The following is a 16,351-nucleotide window of genomic DNA, read 5'->3' as shown; positions in this document are numbered from 1 at the left end:
CGACCGCACCAGCTGAGCGACGCTGGATTATTGAACTACGTTCCGTACTCACGAACCGGTTACAACATCGTTGTGAAAACCCTCTGTTACCGGACCGGACTGGAAGACTTCAAGTTCCCTTCACCTCTCCTCATCCACGACTAAAGCTGAACTCTCTCCTTCCAGGATAACCGCCTCTGAGGAGATCTCGGGAACCAGTGTTCTATGTGCCGGAAGCTAAGTAAAACCTCTGTGATAAGCGTTGCATCTCAAAGCTGTTATTTCCAGTCTCCAAAGTCCTTCGATAAAACAAACCCGTTACAGCTAACTTCAACTCATACTTTATCTCAGTTAGCTGCATCTGTCTTGCTTCAGTTAAAGTCTATGGAACAGCTATTGTAACTTCTTATCACCTAATTCATTAATACTACTAAGAGACTCTTTCTGATTCAGTGTTTGCTAATTACTACCGTTTACTACTTAAAGCTACAGTGCCTGTAATTGTGGACTTCAGTTATCGTTTACTACTTAAAGCTACAGTGCCTATAATTGTGGACTTCAGTTATCGTTTACTACTTAAAGCTACAGTGCCTATAATTGTGGACTTCAGTTATCGTTTACTACTTAAAGCTACAGTGCCTGTAATTGTGGACTTCAGTTATCGTTTACTACTTAAAGCTACAGTGCCTGTAATTGTGGACTTCAGTTATCGTTTACTACTTAAAGCTACAGTGCCTGTAATTGTGGACTTCAGTTATCGTTTATTAATTAAAGCTACAGTACCTGTAATTGGACTTAAAGTCAATACCTTTTACTTTTGATAATAAATATTCAAACTATAAGAAATCTGCAGTTGTGTTCCTTCATAACAAATGTTTAGACGTGACACTAATACAGCGAACACGAATACAAAAGTTTATAAAAATAGTGAATTAAAAAACAAATCCACTTTCTACCCTGCACATTTTAAATCAAGTGCTTTAGATATATTCGAAAAGAAAGTGTGCAAGGATTTAAAAATCCTAGACACTAAAAAAATAAAAGACAGACCAAATATGAACAGAAAAGAAATAAAAATATTAAAAGAATTATATGACGACACCTCAATAGTAATCAAACCAGCCGATAAAGGCGGAGGTCTCGTCATTTTATCTAAAGACAAATACGAAACAGAAGCTTATAGACAGCTCAATGATCACAACACTTACATTAAATTGGACAGTGACCCAATAGGAGATATAAAATCTAAATGTTATGACTATTTAAATAGAGGAAAAGAAACTGGAATTTTGAATGAGAAAACTATATAAAAATACAATTCCCTAAAACCCCAGTGATATACTTTTTACCAAAAATTCATAAAAGTTTAAATAACCCACCGGGACGCCCTATTGTGTTGGGAATAGGATCCCTTCTCTCCAACCTATCTGAGTATATCGACATAATGCTGCAACCATACGTTAAACAAACAAAATCTTACTTAAAAGACACAATAGATCTTTTGAAAAAATTGGAAACTATAGCCTGGAAAAATGATTATATACTTATTACTTGTGATGTGCAGTCATTATACACGATTATTCAGCACAATAAGGGATGCCAAGCAATAAGATCTGTTTTAGAACGAGATGACTCTATGCCTCAAGAACACACTGATTTTATTATTGAAGGCATAGATCTAATTTTAAAATATAATTATTTCTGGTTCAAAGATAGCTTCTTCCTACAGAAAACTGGAACAGCTATGGGTACCAGGTTTGCACCCAGTTATGCCAACCTCTATATGGCGGAGTGGGAGGATCGGGCCGTTTGGAGGGGGCATGACTGGGTGGAAAACCTGGTATCCTATTCCCGATATATAGATGACCTCTTATTCATCTGGAAGGGCTCTATTAGTTCGGCCAAGGATTTTATTTCTTTTTTAACCCCTTAAGGACCAAACTTCTGGAATAAAAGGGAATCATGACGTGTCACACACGTCATGTGTCCTTAAGGGGTTAAACGAAAATGAAGAAGGAATAGTTTTAACAGCGGATTTTAGCAGTACTGCAGTGACCTATTTAGATCTAAATATATATATTAAAGACAATCAAATACAAACAAAAACACACTTCAAAGAGGTAAATGTGAATAACTATATAAGCACTGAAAGTTGTCACAATAAAATATGGCTGGACAATATACCCAAAAGCCAAATGATGTGTCTAAAAAGAAATTGTTCAGATAAATCTGTGTTTTTAGAGCAAGCAAATACATTGAAGAAAAGTTTTATACAAAAAGGCTATAATGGTAATCACATTGATTCAACTATTAACCAAATTGCCACAACCAATAGGAACCAACTCATACATAAGGTTAAAACTCCAGCGAATCAGAACAATCGAGATTTTACTCTACCAATCGTATTAGATTATAACAATAAAAACAGACAATTAAAGAAAATTTTAATAAAGCACTGGCACTTATTAAAGGAAGACGAAATTTTAGGTAAACTAATCCCTGACAAACCAAGAATAATATTCAGAGGAGCTCCTAACCTTAGAATGCACTTAACAAATTTTTTTTTAAAAAATAGTCCCAATAAGATAAATAATTTTATGGACAAAAAAGGTTTTTACAAATGTAACTGTTGTATGGCATGTAAGAAAACAAAAAATACTAAAATAACTATTACTGAGTTTAAATCAAATAATACAAATCAAATATATAATATAAAAGAGGTTATTTCATGCAATAGCAAAAATGTTATCTATCTACTAGAATGTTCGTGCGGCCTTTAATATGTGGGCAGAACGATTAGACCATTAAAAAACAGAATTGCAGAACATTGCAGAAATATAGAAAAAGGTGTACAAAACCACTCAATACCAGCACACTTCTGCATGCACAACAATGACCCTAAACACCTTACTTTTATTGGAATTAAAATAGTGAAAAACCACTGGAGAGGGGGAGATATTATAAGAAAGATTGGACAAACTGAATTGCAATGGGTATACCAACTAGGGGCTGAATGTGGACTTCGATCTGTTTATTTTTTTATAATTTCTTATTATTATATTCTTAATTAAAGTTTTTTAAATAAATTTTTAATAATATTTTTTATTCTATATATTTTTATTTTTATTTTTCCTTATCAGATATTTTGATATTTTTTAAATATATAAAGTTTTAATATATATTATTTTTTATACTATAGTTTTAAGCTATAAGTTTTTATTTATATACTTTTTCTCACTCCACTATTTTTTGTCCATCCTTTCTCAGAATATGCCCTAATATCTATAAATTGGGTGCACTTATTCTCAATATTTATATCCAGAGAATTGTGTATGATAATCAGTCTTATCTGTATAAGCTATTGTCACCAAATCCATCTCAGAGATATTCACCATTTAGTGAGGCTGCCCCTTTATCCCTGTGTATATTCTGACTATATGATCCTTGCTTTTATTAATGTTATTATATATTATTATAGTGTTTACCTTCCCTATATACATTGCTTGTATCACTTTTATCATCTAACATTGTGTTATTATGTGTTTTTTTTATATCCACGGACTATTGCCCTTATCAAATATGGCCGCCACGCCATATTCCCATTACTACAGCCCATACTCTTTTTTAGACTGGACTTTGGGGTGAGTGACGTCTGGAACGCTACGCACACCACTTCCTGGTAATGCGTGCGTCCCAAAAGCGTCACGATATCACGCTCCCCCCTCCCCTTATGGATACGCCGCGGCCATTCCCGGCCTGAATTGGAACATCGCATCACTTCCGGTGCGACACGGATGTCGCGCCACTTCCGGTCCGACGCATGCGTGTCAGCAAAAAGCCGAAACCCGGAAGTCATCTCACCAGGAAATCATCTATTCATCAATGAAGATATATAAACGGACTGTTTGAACTTCACACCACACTTCTGAAGAAGCCTATTAGGCGAAACGCATTAAGTGGGACTATATTTTATATCTATATTTTAGATTTCATTGTTTAGTTTGTTTATATTAAAGTATACTTTTAAGTTACTTTCTAGACTTATAATCTTCATTTCCTGGTATCCTGTATATCCTTGGTGGGGATCATACCACCTAAGCTGTTTACACTAGAGCAGGTTACATGCTCTGGAAAGTGTAAGTACATTACTATTTATTATCTATTTTACCATTTGGACTTACTTCACCATATTGCTGCTATCTTTTCTTTTTATACCAACTACACACATGGCACCTTGAAAACATCTGCGGCAACCACCACTAATCCAAAGACGGGGATTGTACCGTCCAAGCGCTTTACAGTAGAGCTCTGTTATAGCTCTATTTCATGTGAGTGGACTGTACTTAGTTACTTATCATCTATTTTTTAAACAACATTTGCTGTATTGCGCTATTATCTTTTTATTTCTATTTCTCTTTGAGGTCACGATTAATTGGAATATCCAAGAACATATGTATGTATTTTTTGTATATTTTACATTTAAAACAATAAGCGCGGTATACGCCTTCTCTTTTTCTGCTATATAAATAATAACATCATAATAATAACAATAATTAAAACATTTTTAACAAAACAACATAAAAATTATTTTGATTATAAACGGTGCAGAAAAGCATCCTGTTTAAGACACCTACAGACAAATTAGTTTTGAAGACTGACAGATATCGGTATCACAATACCACCATGGTTGATGGAAAACTATCTCTGGTTTTTAAGCCAAGGATATGTTCCTAAACCTAAGCCCAGCATCGTGTCTGCCAGTTAGTGAATTGTGTGTGGATTCAAAGCCGACAGACAACCACAGTTGCATTAGCCATAGAGCTCCCAGTTTCTCAATACATTTGCTCTATTTCATCAATGTTTTACATGCATGCACTTGGCTGGAGATTAATACGATTGTTCAAATGAGGCTGGATGGAAAACTATAAGAAAAAATGTATAAAAACAGCCTGCAGACATCTTGAAGATATACCTCTCATCGGTGAGGGCTTTGAAGAAAAAGCAATGCCTAAGGGATTGTGGGGAAAAATAAGCTCTTAATTAGGTACCAAGCACAAACTGACCAATATTAACTAGGATTTGTTCAACAATTTTTTTGCTTGCTGATACAGTGTGCAGGCTGGTAAAGGATACTCTTGGAGTAGTTGAAGCTTTGGCAGTCACATAACTCTGTACAGTTCATTCATTCTATATGGAACATTACCACTATAATGTCTTAAAGCATAGAACTTAGTAGGGCTAACCATACAGATATCTTAGCCATAATTTTATATAGTTAGTAAGAGATTATCTATTTAACATATGTAAATAATTGAGAATACAATATAAAATAAGGATTGTCTTGGAAGCAATAGTTTTTGTCTTTTAGATATTTATTATATAAAAATATAAATATAGACATATAAAATCCATTATAGCAGAGTTTATAAGATGAAATGAAATGCTTGCAAATATCATTAATAGGTTAACATACCCTTTCTGAACATGTCAACTCAGTGAAGACTGCATTTACCATCCTGCAGAAACACCCATCACTCTCAGGCCTCACTTCACAATCAACTCAGTGAAGACTGCATTTACCATCCTGCAGAAACACCCATCACTCTCAGGCCTCACTTCACAATCAACTCAGTGAAGACTGCATTTACCATCCTGCAGAAACACCCATCACTCTCAGGCCTCACTTCACAATCAACTCAGTGAAGACTGCATTTACCATCCTGCAGAAACACCCATCACTCTCAGGCCTCACTTCACAATCAACTCAGTGAAGACTGCATTTACCATCCTGCAGAAACACCCATCACTCTCAGGCCTCACTTCACAATCAACTCAGTGAAGACTGCATTTACCATCCTGCAGAAACACCCATCACTCTCAGGCCTCACTTCACAATCAACTCAGTGAAGACTGCATTTACCATCCTGCAGAAACACCCATCACTCTCAGGCCTCACTTCACAATCAACTCAGTGAAGACTGCATTTACCATCCTGCAGAAACACCCATCACTCTCAGGCCTCACTTCACAATCAACTCAGTGAAGACTGCATTTACCATCCTGCAGAAACACCCATCACTCTCAGGCCTCACTTCACAATCAACTCAGTGAAGACTGCATTTACCATCCTGCAGAAACACCCATCACTCTCAGGCCTCACTTCACAATCAACTCAGTGAAGACTGCATTTACCATCCTGCAGAAACACCCATCACTCTCAGGCCTCACTTCACAATCAACTCAGTGAAGACTGCATTTACCATCCTGCAGAAACACCCATCACTCTCAGGCCTCACTTCACAATCAACTCAGTGAAGACTGCATTTACCATCCTGCAGAAACACCCATCACTCTCAGGCCTCACTAGTGAAGACTGCATTAACCATCCTGCAGAAACACCCATCACTCTCAGGCCTCACTTCACAATCAACTCAGTGAAGACTGCATTTACCATCCTGCAGAAACACCCATCACTCTCAGGCCTCACTTCACAATCAACTCAGTGAAGACTGCATTTACCATCCTGCAGAAACACCCATCACTCTCAGGCCTCACTTCACAATCAACTCAGTGAAGACTGCATTTACCATCCTGCAGAAACACCCATCACTCTCAGGCCTCACTTCACAATCAACTCAGTGAAGACTGCATTTACCATCCTGCAGAAACACCCATCACTCTCGGGCCTCACTTCACAAAGCAAGTGCACACGTCATGGGAAACTCCCGGACCTGGGGAACTTCCACCAACTTGGGACAAGATGGCTTCCCAAAGTCTGAATAGCTTATCTGTTGTTCATACTAAGACGTAAGTGCACAGTCGTGGGAGATTCCCGGATTTGGGGAAGTTCCATTAACTTGGGGTTACCACAGTATATTGTGTACTGAAAGAGTCATAGTATAGCCTTGAAGCTTGTTTATGCATTATTGTTTTTGTAATTCGTCTGGGACAAAATGGCGTAAACATATTTTGCACTGTGGTTATTGCTTAAAGAAACATCTATGAAACACCGTGTCAATTTGCAATATCTCTTAAAGACAAAGTACACAGTTTAAGAAATTCAACATTTAATTCTAAAACTTGTAATATTTGCATTTGCCTTTAAAATCATGACTAAAATAGGCAATTAAACATACAAAGTAAATAGCAGAATCACAATACGAACTAAAAGGTAATATTTATCAAGGCAGGTACAGGTGCGTTTGTGGGACCAAGTAAAAACTAATGATCAGTGGTCATGGAAATAGTTAAATGTCTCTCATCGAAAAGCGCATTACCTTAATCCATCATGATCATTAAAAGCTGCATGATTTTTTATTTTGGGGGGGGAACGTTCTGATCCTCCGCTGCCTTGGAATGCTGGATGCTATGTTCATTGGTAAGCGATGTCGAGGGAACGGACAGGTTACAATGACTCATTAAGCTTTCTAGCAGCTCGATGTTATGTTAAATTGTAAACACAGTAGCCACATAGATTCAAAGTATGAAGGTCGATAGAAAGTGTGAGGATTTGCGTGAGCATATTCAATTCACAACTTCACTGTATGTTAACCAGCCTGGAGACTGAACACTCACACTCACTGATTGCTGTTGTTGGATTACAATTCTGAGCATGCTCAGCCATCCCAGATTTTTTGTTTGTTTGGGGCAGTTTTTTTTTGGGGGGGGAGGAGGGGGAAGGTGTTTAGAACTCAGAGTGCTGTGTAATAACCAAAGGGCAGGTCTAACACCGTTCCCACGCGTTCCTGCAGGACTCGAGCCCTGCCAGTCTACATGTGTCTTCTGATTATTTCAGTGTCTCAGTGTTAACAATATTTAGGGGCACAGATAGCGGGAGGTCAAAAGCAGGTCAAATTTTGTATTATAAATAAAGTAAAATCTTACATGTATGCTTAAAACCATCAAAATAAGCACAAACAAAACACAGTTTGACCTAACGCATCCACTGCAACACTGGTCTATTCTTCTACCTACTTCTTTGTAGGATGCAATTAATTTAGTTTGACATGACTTATGTTTTATAGAACCATGCTGATTTTCTCTGATAACAATGCTCTTCACAAAGGATTCCTAAAAATCATCCATTATCTGAAATCATGTATATTGTGATGTATTGCTCTGCTATTTTCTCACCAGTTTATGTCAAAGTTTGTGATTATTTTTCCCTTTTGGGTTTTCATACATACACATTTTAATTTTGCTGGACATCTTTGAAGTCTGATATCAGGGAGATCAAAAATCACTTCCTATAGGCCAATTAGGAAGCCACCTAGGGCGATTTTTAAGGGGGGCGCCCATAAGAAGTGCCCCTCTATGTGGGACACATTCTATATTGTGTGCCGCAGGTCATGGCACTGGGCGCTAGGGAGCACTTACATAGCGGCAGACTAGCGCCCGGTGCCTTTAACCTCCGCACACAAACATCAGAGTGCCGCATCCCCTACACACCTCTCATATGCCTGCAGTGCACGGGCACATTGTACAATCGCTCCTATCCCTTGCCCTGTACTTGGGGTCAAGTGGGTGTAAGGATAGCGGGAGCAGAGCTAACAGAGAGTCAAGGCAGGCAGGCCTGGACTGGGACCCACGGAGAGACCATTGAAATGAAGGCAAGTGAGGGATGTGTGTCTGTTTGGGTCAGTGTGTGTGTGTGTTTGCTTGGGTCAATGTTGCTTGTGTGTCTAGATCAGTATTTTATGTGTGTGTGTCTGCTCGGGTCAGAGTGTGTGTGTGTGCTTGGGTCAGTGTTTGTGTGTGTCTGGATCAGTGTGTGTATGTCTGCTTGGGTCAGTGTTGCTTGTGTGTTTGGATCAGTATTTTATACGAGTATGTCTGCTTGGGTCAGTGTTGCGTGTGTGTTTGGATCAGTATTTTATGCGTGTGTGTCTGCTTGGGTCAGTGTGTGTGGGTCTGGATCAGTGTTTGTGTGTGTGCTTCGGTCAGTCTGTGTGTCTGGATCAGTGTGTGATTGTGTGGACCATTGAGTGTGAGTGAGTGTATGTGTGTGTGTCTGTATATGTATGTAGTATCAGTGATTGTATTTGAGCAAAAAGGACCATTTTAATAAAATAAAACAATCCTTACACCGGCTCTGTCTGATATGTGCCACTATGATCAACCCCCCCCACCCCCCCCACCACTCCCCCCAAAATGCTCTCTTACCTGAAGGGGTTAAACATTCTAAAATGGTATAACCCCAACAGGTTGCCTCTAGCGCTAGATCTCTAGTTCCCCCAGCGACATCCAGTTTATGAAATTGGACGTTTCTGAAATTGAATTATTTTGACAGTAGTCAGCTGTCAAAATAATTGTTTTAAAGGTTTGTTTGCCATTTTAAAGGGAAACTATAGTCACCAGAACAACTACAGCCTAATGTAGTTGTTCTGGTGAGTATAATGGCTCCCTTCAGGCATTTTCATGTAAACACTGCCTTTTCAGAGAGAAGGCAGTGTTTACATTGCCCCTAGGGACACCTCCAAGTGGCCACTCCTTAGATGGCCACTGGAGGGGCTTCCTGGCTCAGGGCACTGGAAATAAGGTGAGTTTAAACTTTTATGGGGGGCCTAAGGGGGTCGAGCCACCGAAATGGTGGGTTTAGCAGTATAGGGTCAGCAATACATGTTTGTGTTTCTGGCCCTATAGGGATCCTTTAATTGTGTAGTGTGTTCCCATTTAGTATAACATTTATGGAAGCAAAAGTATTTATTATTCAGCTGAAACATTGAATGCCGAATACAAAGAAAACTGTTGTTTTGTTTCCCCTGCTGAACATTTCATGTTTCTCCTCTTTGTATTATAGTTATTTTGCTGTAAGAAACGCCAACTATTATTTCAGCATTTTATCATGGATGGAGATGAGTCCAATAGTTATGAGCAAGAAGAAACAATTAGGCAACTTGCTCAATTTGATGAAGACCGAGACAACTTGGAGAAACTGAAGGAAGAGTAAGTATTTTGAGTCCATACAAATCGTTGTATTTATTCATAAAGCATTGTTTAAAAATTGTTTTTTCCATGTTTGCATTTTCAGATTTTAATAACCAGGGGCCATTAGAGACATAATGAACTAAATCGTATTCATTGGTCTCATTAAAAATACATTATGATTTAATAAAAACACATGTATATCATAAGTATAAAAACATTTGGGGGAATACTTTATGAAGGCTTTTCCCACATTCAAAGCTCAGTCTGCATGGAGATCTTGCAGGGCTTACTTTGCTTTTACTAGTAGCATTATCATGGATGGATTTTTATTTAGACTTTTCAGGGGATGTAGAAAAGAAGGCCTAAACAGAAAGAAGGTTTCTGAAGGTAAATATGGAGTTTGTTTACACTCAGGTATTAAATTTATTGAACCATCCCTCACTATTATCAGACCGAGGTAGTAGGTAGTGTTTTATTATTGGTGGGAATCCTAGCCATGGGTAGAGGAGAGAGATGAGGTTGGCCTAACTTAGAGGGGACGGGGGAAGGCAATGCCATGACCTCCCCCCTTCTGAAATAGTTTTTTTTTTAACCTGAGATTTATTGTTTTTTTTTTTGTTTTTTTTTTAAGACAATGAGCATCAAGCAATACATAAATGGATGCACACACAGCATATCTACATTAATACACAAGGTGTAACTTAGAAACTCATGGTAACTTTTTGTCAGATTGTTTTTTACAGTACAGTCTACATAGCAGGTATGTAGCATCCATAGTTACTGCATCAATCATATTAATACAAATAAAAGTAAAGGTAACATAGCATAGACAAAAACATAAGGTTCGCATGAAGAAACCCACGAATTGTCCTCAGCGGAACTTAGGCATGATCGTTATGGAACTAAATTTGGCATGAGGACTTTGTGGGTTCCCGGTCACCTCAGCGCGAATAACACACGAATGTTATTGAACTGTTTTCGGCATGAGGTGACCCGCAGCTTACGGACAATTTGGTCCGGGATTTTGAACAACTCTGCATCCTGCCAGGAGAGCACTTTTTGGACGTAAGGTACATGAGCCTAAGGGGCACAAATGCTACATAAGAGCCAGGCAGAGCACCCCGTATTGCGGCTGCATGTTTTGGGGTACTTTTATGTTTTTATATTTTATGTTTGCCTCTCTGTTCCTGGGATATGATTAGCTTACTGGTCTTTAACGCAATTATCTCCCAGTCACAGAGATATATGGGAGAGGATTGTCTTGCATTGAATGGAGACCCAATGCTGGGGCTGTGTATGCAAGCAGGCAACTTGACCATAATAAACCAGTTCCTTTACACCCTTCACACAACTCATTTCGACTAGTGTTTGGGTGTACAGGCTAAACAGCTATACTCTTTGCAGGAGAGCTTTAATCACTAGACTCTGGGACCCTGTCGCAGGGTGGGAAGAAATGGCGAGACCCCAGCCAAGCTGCTGTGGCTAGGAGCTGAAGTGCTGATGGTGTCCCGGCAACAGCTAGGGAGCGTGCTTGGTGGAGGTACCTAGTGGGGGTACCAGGCGGTCTGCCACAAATAGTTTTTGTGTTGGTTCCATATGGGAGGCACACAATAATAGCCTTCCAAGTTTCAGGGGATACATCATTTCCCATATATTTATTCCATGCCTGCTGGAATCCCCAATTTGACTCTTGAGTCCCTGAGGTCAATTTTCCTTCTAATTTTTCTTGTTGGTGCGCCCAGAAATTTTCTCTTGTGCAAAATGTATTCCCGATCTACCATTTTGTGCGCACTGAATGTTTGTGCGAATGTAAACCTGAAGTTGTTTCTCAATAATTTTGGTACAGCGCAGCCTCCCTCTCATGGTTTATAGCAGTACATTACAGTATTACTACGTGATAATGTATTGATAGTTACTGTTAATAGTATTACTGTAATGTCAGCCATTCAGACAGACAAGTCTCTCTGAAAATGCCCATTATAGGTCTGTCAGGCAGTCCACAGAAAACAATATGTGGCATCTGCACAGACATGGGTACACACAATTAAAATTCAGCAAGAAACATTTTCCAGCTTGTTGCCTATATACTTCACCACAAATAGTAAATAGCAATGTAATCCATAAAACAATATAGTCACTCGTACCTGTATAAGTTTAGTTGTTGTTAATGGAGTTGCCAATGGAGCAAAGCCTATGGAGGGGTTTGTGCCTTTCTTGAAATGCGTCTATTGCAGGCAAATTATGTCTGCTTTGGCTCTTTAAAGATTTTTTAAAAGGAGTGTTGAGACCCTCACATTATAAAAGTAGATCTTCATAAAATGTAACTGTGTATAAAAGTGTGTTTTGAATCATGCTGTGGGAAATTATGAGGGACATTTGATCCTGGGGCTGTGCTGTACCCCAACTAGTAACAAGATTTGCTGCTTGAGTGTAAGCTGAATATATGCTTTTAAACCTGTGCGAACCCATGGAATAAGTTGCTAAAAAGTGATTGAGGGTTTGGGAGTGTTTAGCGGACATCCACCGAGAAACAACAATTTCACATTAAAAGTCCAGTAACCCAAAAGCATAAATAAAAATAACAATACAAACATCATATTTATATAGTTCCATTTATGAGTAACACCAGTGGTATAATAGTTCTTGGGGTTGTAGAGACCGCAGATAGTGGCTCGAAGTGTCTGCCTGGGAGGCTCTGTCTTTTTTAAAAGATAAATCAGCCTTTTGTGTTTCTACCTTTGGTGACAAAAAACATTGTGGGTTGAAACACACTATACCTGTGGTGACCACCCACTAACCCCTCATCAAAAGTGACTTATCTGCCCTCTGGGCTATAATCTAGACACCTAAAAATGATATGTTTTTAAGCATTGTAACTTTTTTTGTAGCAGACACTTTGTAATGGCATCTATCGTGTTCTATTACTTGTGTACAAGCATCTCTACCATCATCTTGCGTTGGACTGTTGCTACATTTAACTAGCTTGCCCTCCAACTCAAATTTGTAATTGTGGACCCAGCCTATATAGTGCTGGATTGTTTTTTTTTTTTTTTTTTATTCTAAGGAGTTAGGAGTCGAGTTACATCCAGTGGATTGTATGGGTAGATGACCCTGAGGCCTACTAGGTATGAAAGGTTGTAAAATATTGTCATTGTATTGTGGTATGTAAGGGGTATACTCCGTAATACCTCTATTCATTATATTTCAAAATTACACGGATTGAATGTTTCAGAGGGCATACTAAACAAAATCTAAGCCAATCCATTTAAACTGACAATAAGAAACATTTAAACAAGCTCTAATGAGCAAACTGTCTGACTCAGCCTTCGAGGAGGCCTTCTTTAGCTTAGAAGTCTTTCACTCTAGAAGCAGTGCAAGACTTTCCGTGGGTTTTTCTGTTGGGACTCCGGTCAGCAGCCCGACTGATGGACCAACTTGCCATCCTTCAATATCAAGAGCTTATCTGGGAAGTCCCACCAGCAGGGCATCTGGTGATTCTGAAGTAATTCTGTGAGTTCCCAGAATGCTCATTGTCTCTGTAGACATCGGTGTAAATTTGAATATCCTTGTATTTATCAGATTTGTTCTTTTGGGCACTGTTGGAGAAAAGAATCAGTTTTCTAATATGAAAATAGTGCAGCTTTGCTAGAATGTCTCTGGAGCCTGTGGGTGGTAAGTACTTCACATACTGAAGGTTGTGGGTGGTAAATACGTAAGGAGTTCTACAAAGGAAGGACCAGATGCATTGAGAAAGTGTGCTACTCAAATCATTTGCTGTATTATACTTGGTCCTTCAATAAAACCATTGTAGCACTGTTTGTGCACATAAATTTCTGTTGTGCTGCCCTCATTTTTTTAATTTCTTCTGTTTACATTTTGTATGTATAATCTTTGCTTTAGAATTCATTACTTCAACAAACATCAATTCTATGTATTTATAGCTGTTAAGTGAGGATCCATTTTAGGGATTATAGCATTAAATATTATAACATTAAATAGTGGATCATTAAGACACCCATTGTATTTGTACAATGCACAGGTGCACAGGTCACTGTCTAACAACCCTTTTCCCTCCCTCCCCCATTCGTGGCCAGCGGTTGAGGACTTTAAGAAGCAAACAAAAAAAAAACTAGGTGGGGACTTGCTACCATGGACAGTGGGGTAGAGGCTCATAAAAGAATAATGGAGGGACATCCTTCCCCATTCAAGAATGAAAACTATTTGATAATTGCCTATCTCTGAGGGATATGAGGACATTTCTCTGCATTGTGTGAATCGCTAGCATCATTTCTCCTGAGTTACTGAAAATGCAACATCAGCATAAGATTCGGATACTTATCTCCAGTGACAATCAATAACCTACTAGATCAGCACTTGACTACAGGGAGTGCAGAATTATTAGGCAAATGAGTATTTTGACCACATCATCCTCTTTATGCATGTTGTCTTACTCCAAGCTGTATAGGCTCGAAAGCCTACTACCAATTAAGCATATTAGGTGATGTGCATCTCTGTAATGAGAAGGGGTGTGGTCTAATGACATCAACACCCTATATCAGGTGTGCATAATTATTAGGCAACCTCCTTTCCTTTGGCAAAATGGGTCAAAAGAAGGACTTGACAGGCTCAGAAAAGTCAAAAATAGTGAGATATCTTGCAGAGGGATGCAGCACTCTTAAAATTGCAAAGCTTCTCAAGCGTGATCATCGAACAATCAAGCGCTTCATTCAAAATAGTCAACAGGGTCGCAAGAAGCGTGTGGAAAAACCAAGGCGCAAAATAACTGCCCATGAACTGAGAAAAGTCAAGCGTGCAGCTGCCAAGATGCCACTTGCCACCAGTTTGGCCATATTTCAGAGCTGCAACATCACTGGAGTGCCCAAAAGCACAAGGTGTGCAATACTCAGAGACATGGCCAAGGTAAGAAAGGCTGAAAGACGACCACCACTGAACAAGACACACAAGCTGAAACGTCAAGACTGGGCCAAGAAATATCTCCAGACTGATTTTTCTAAGGTTTTATGGACTGATGAAATGAGAGTGAGTCTTGATGGGCCAGATGGATGGATTGGTAAAGGGCAGAGAGCTCCAGTCCGACTCAGACGCCAGAAAGGTGGAGGTGGAGTACTGGTTTGGGCTGGTATCATCAAAGATGAGCTTGTGGGGCTTTTCAGGTTGAGGATGGAGTCAAGCTCAACTCCCAGTCCTACTGCCAGTTTCTGGAAGACACCTTCTTCAAGCAGTGGTACAGGAAGAAGTCTGCATCATGATTTTCATGCAGGACAATGCTCCATCACACGCGTCCAAGTACTCCACAGCGTGGCTGGCAAGAAAGGGTATAAAAGAAGAAAATCTAATGACATGGCCTCCTTGTTCACCTGATCTGAACCCCATTGAGAACCTGTGGTCCATCATCAAATGTGAGATTTACAAGGAGGGAAAACAGTACACCTCTCTGAACAGTGTCTGGGAGGCTGTGGTTGCTGCTGCATGCAATGTTGATGGTGAACAGATCAAAACACTGACAGAATCCACGGATGGCAGGCTTTTGAGTGTCCTTGCAAAGAAAGGTGGCTATATTGGTCACTGATTTGTTTTTGTCATGTTTTTGAATGTCAGAAATGTATATTTGTGAATGTTGAGATGTTATATTGGTTTCACTGGTAAAAATAAATAATTGAAATGGGTATATATTTGTTTTTTGTTAAGTTGCCTAATAATTATGCACAGTAATAGTCACCTACACACACAGATATCCCCCTAAAATAGCTATAACTAAAAACAAACTAAAAACTACTTCCAAAAATATTCAGCTTTGATATTAATGAGTTTTTTTGGGTTCATTGAGAACATGGTTGTTGTTCAATAATAAAATTAATCCTCAAAAATACAACTTGCCTAATAATTCTGCACTCCCTGTATTATCCCTCTATCAATATACAGTGTTTTTCAGTTCCTTGCACAGAAAACCCTTGCCATCACTGGTTTTATTGTAATCATCAGAAAATATATAGATTATAAAAATATGTTTGCGTGAAGATCCCTCTCCTTAGTTTGGTGAAAAAAATCAAGGTTAATGGGGTGACTATCAGGACATCCTGAAGAAGATGTCCATTGTGTGAGTTTAAAAGAAATAATAAGAAAAATAAGTCTTTATAATATCGAAAGCTTACCTTACAGCACCTGACCGTGCTAGTCTGATACAAGTATTTAAACTGTTTAAAATATCATATTTTGAAAATATTTTAGATGCTTAAGCTAATACTTACAAAAGAAAAAAATTTATTAGCGGGGACATTCTGTGACTTTCTTCTTTTTATTTTTATTTTCAAGGTTTTACAATACACACTCACAGGACTATCTCATTTCACTGACAAACTATTTCAGCATGTTTGGATGTAAGTATTATTTTACTTCCAGTTTAACTACATATATATATATATAG

The 16,351-nt window shown here is 38.6% G+C and overlaps 1 protein-coding gene across 1 annotated transcript in view; it reads left to right on the top strand.

Moving 5' to 3' along the window:
• ERICH6B (glutamate rich 6B) overlaps positions 1 to 16,351 on the top strand; it is a 224,478-nt gene that overhangs the window by 108,265 nt on the left and 99,862 nt on the right. Inside the window, exons 9-10 of the mRNA XM_063444714.1 lie at positions 9,779 to 9,924; positions 16,240 to 16,304. Of these exons, the coding sequence (XP_063300784.1) occupies positions 9,779 to 9,924; positions 16,240 to 16,304 (211 nt within the window). The remainder of the gene's footprint in view (positions 1 to 9,778; positions 9,925 to 16,239; positions 16,305 to 16,351) is intronic.

Source organism: Pelobates fuscus, chromosome 1 (assembly GCF_036172605.1).
Source record: "Pelobates fuscus isolate aPelFus1 chromosome 1, aPelFus1.pri, whole genome shotgun sequence".
NCBI classification, from domain to species: domain Eukaryota; kingdom Metazoa; phylum Chordata; class Amphibia; order Anura; family Pelobatidae; genus Pelobates; species Pelobates fuscus.
Note: the sequence above shows the minus strand (reverse complement) of the source record. Positions and strands in the feature narration are given on the sequence as shown.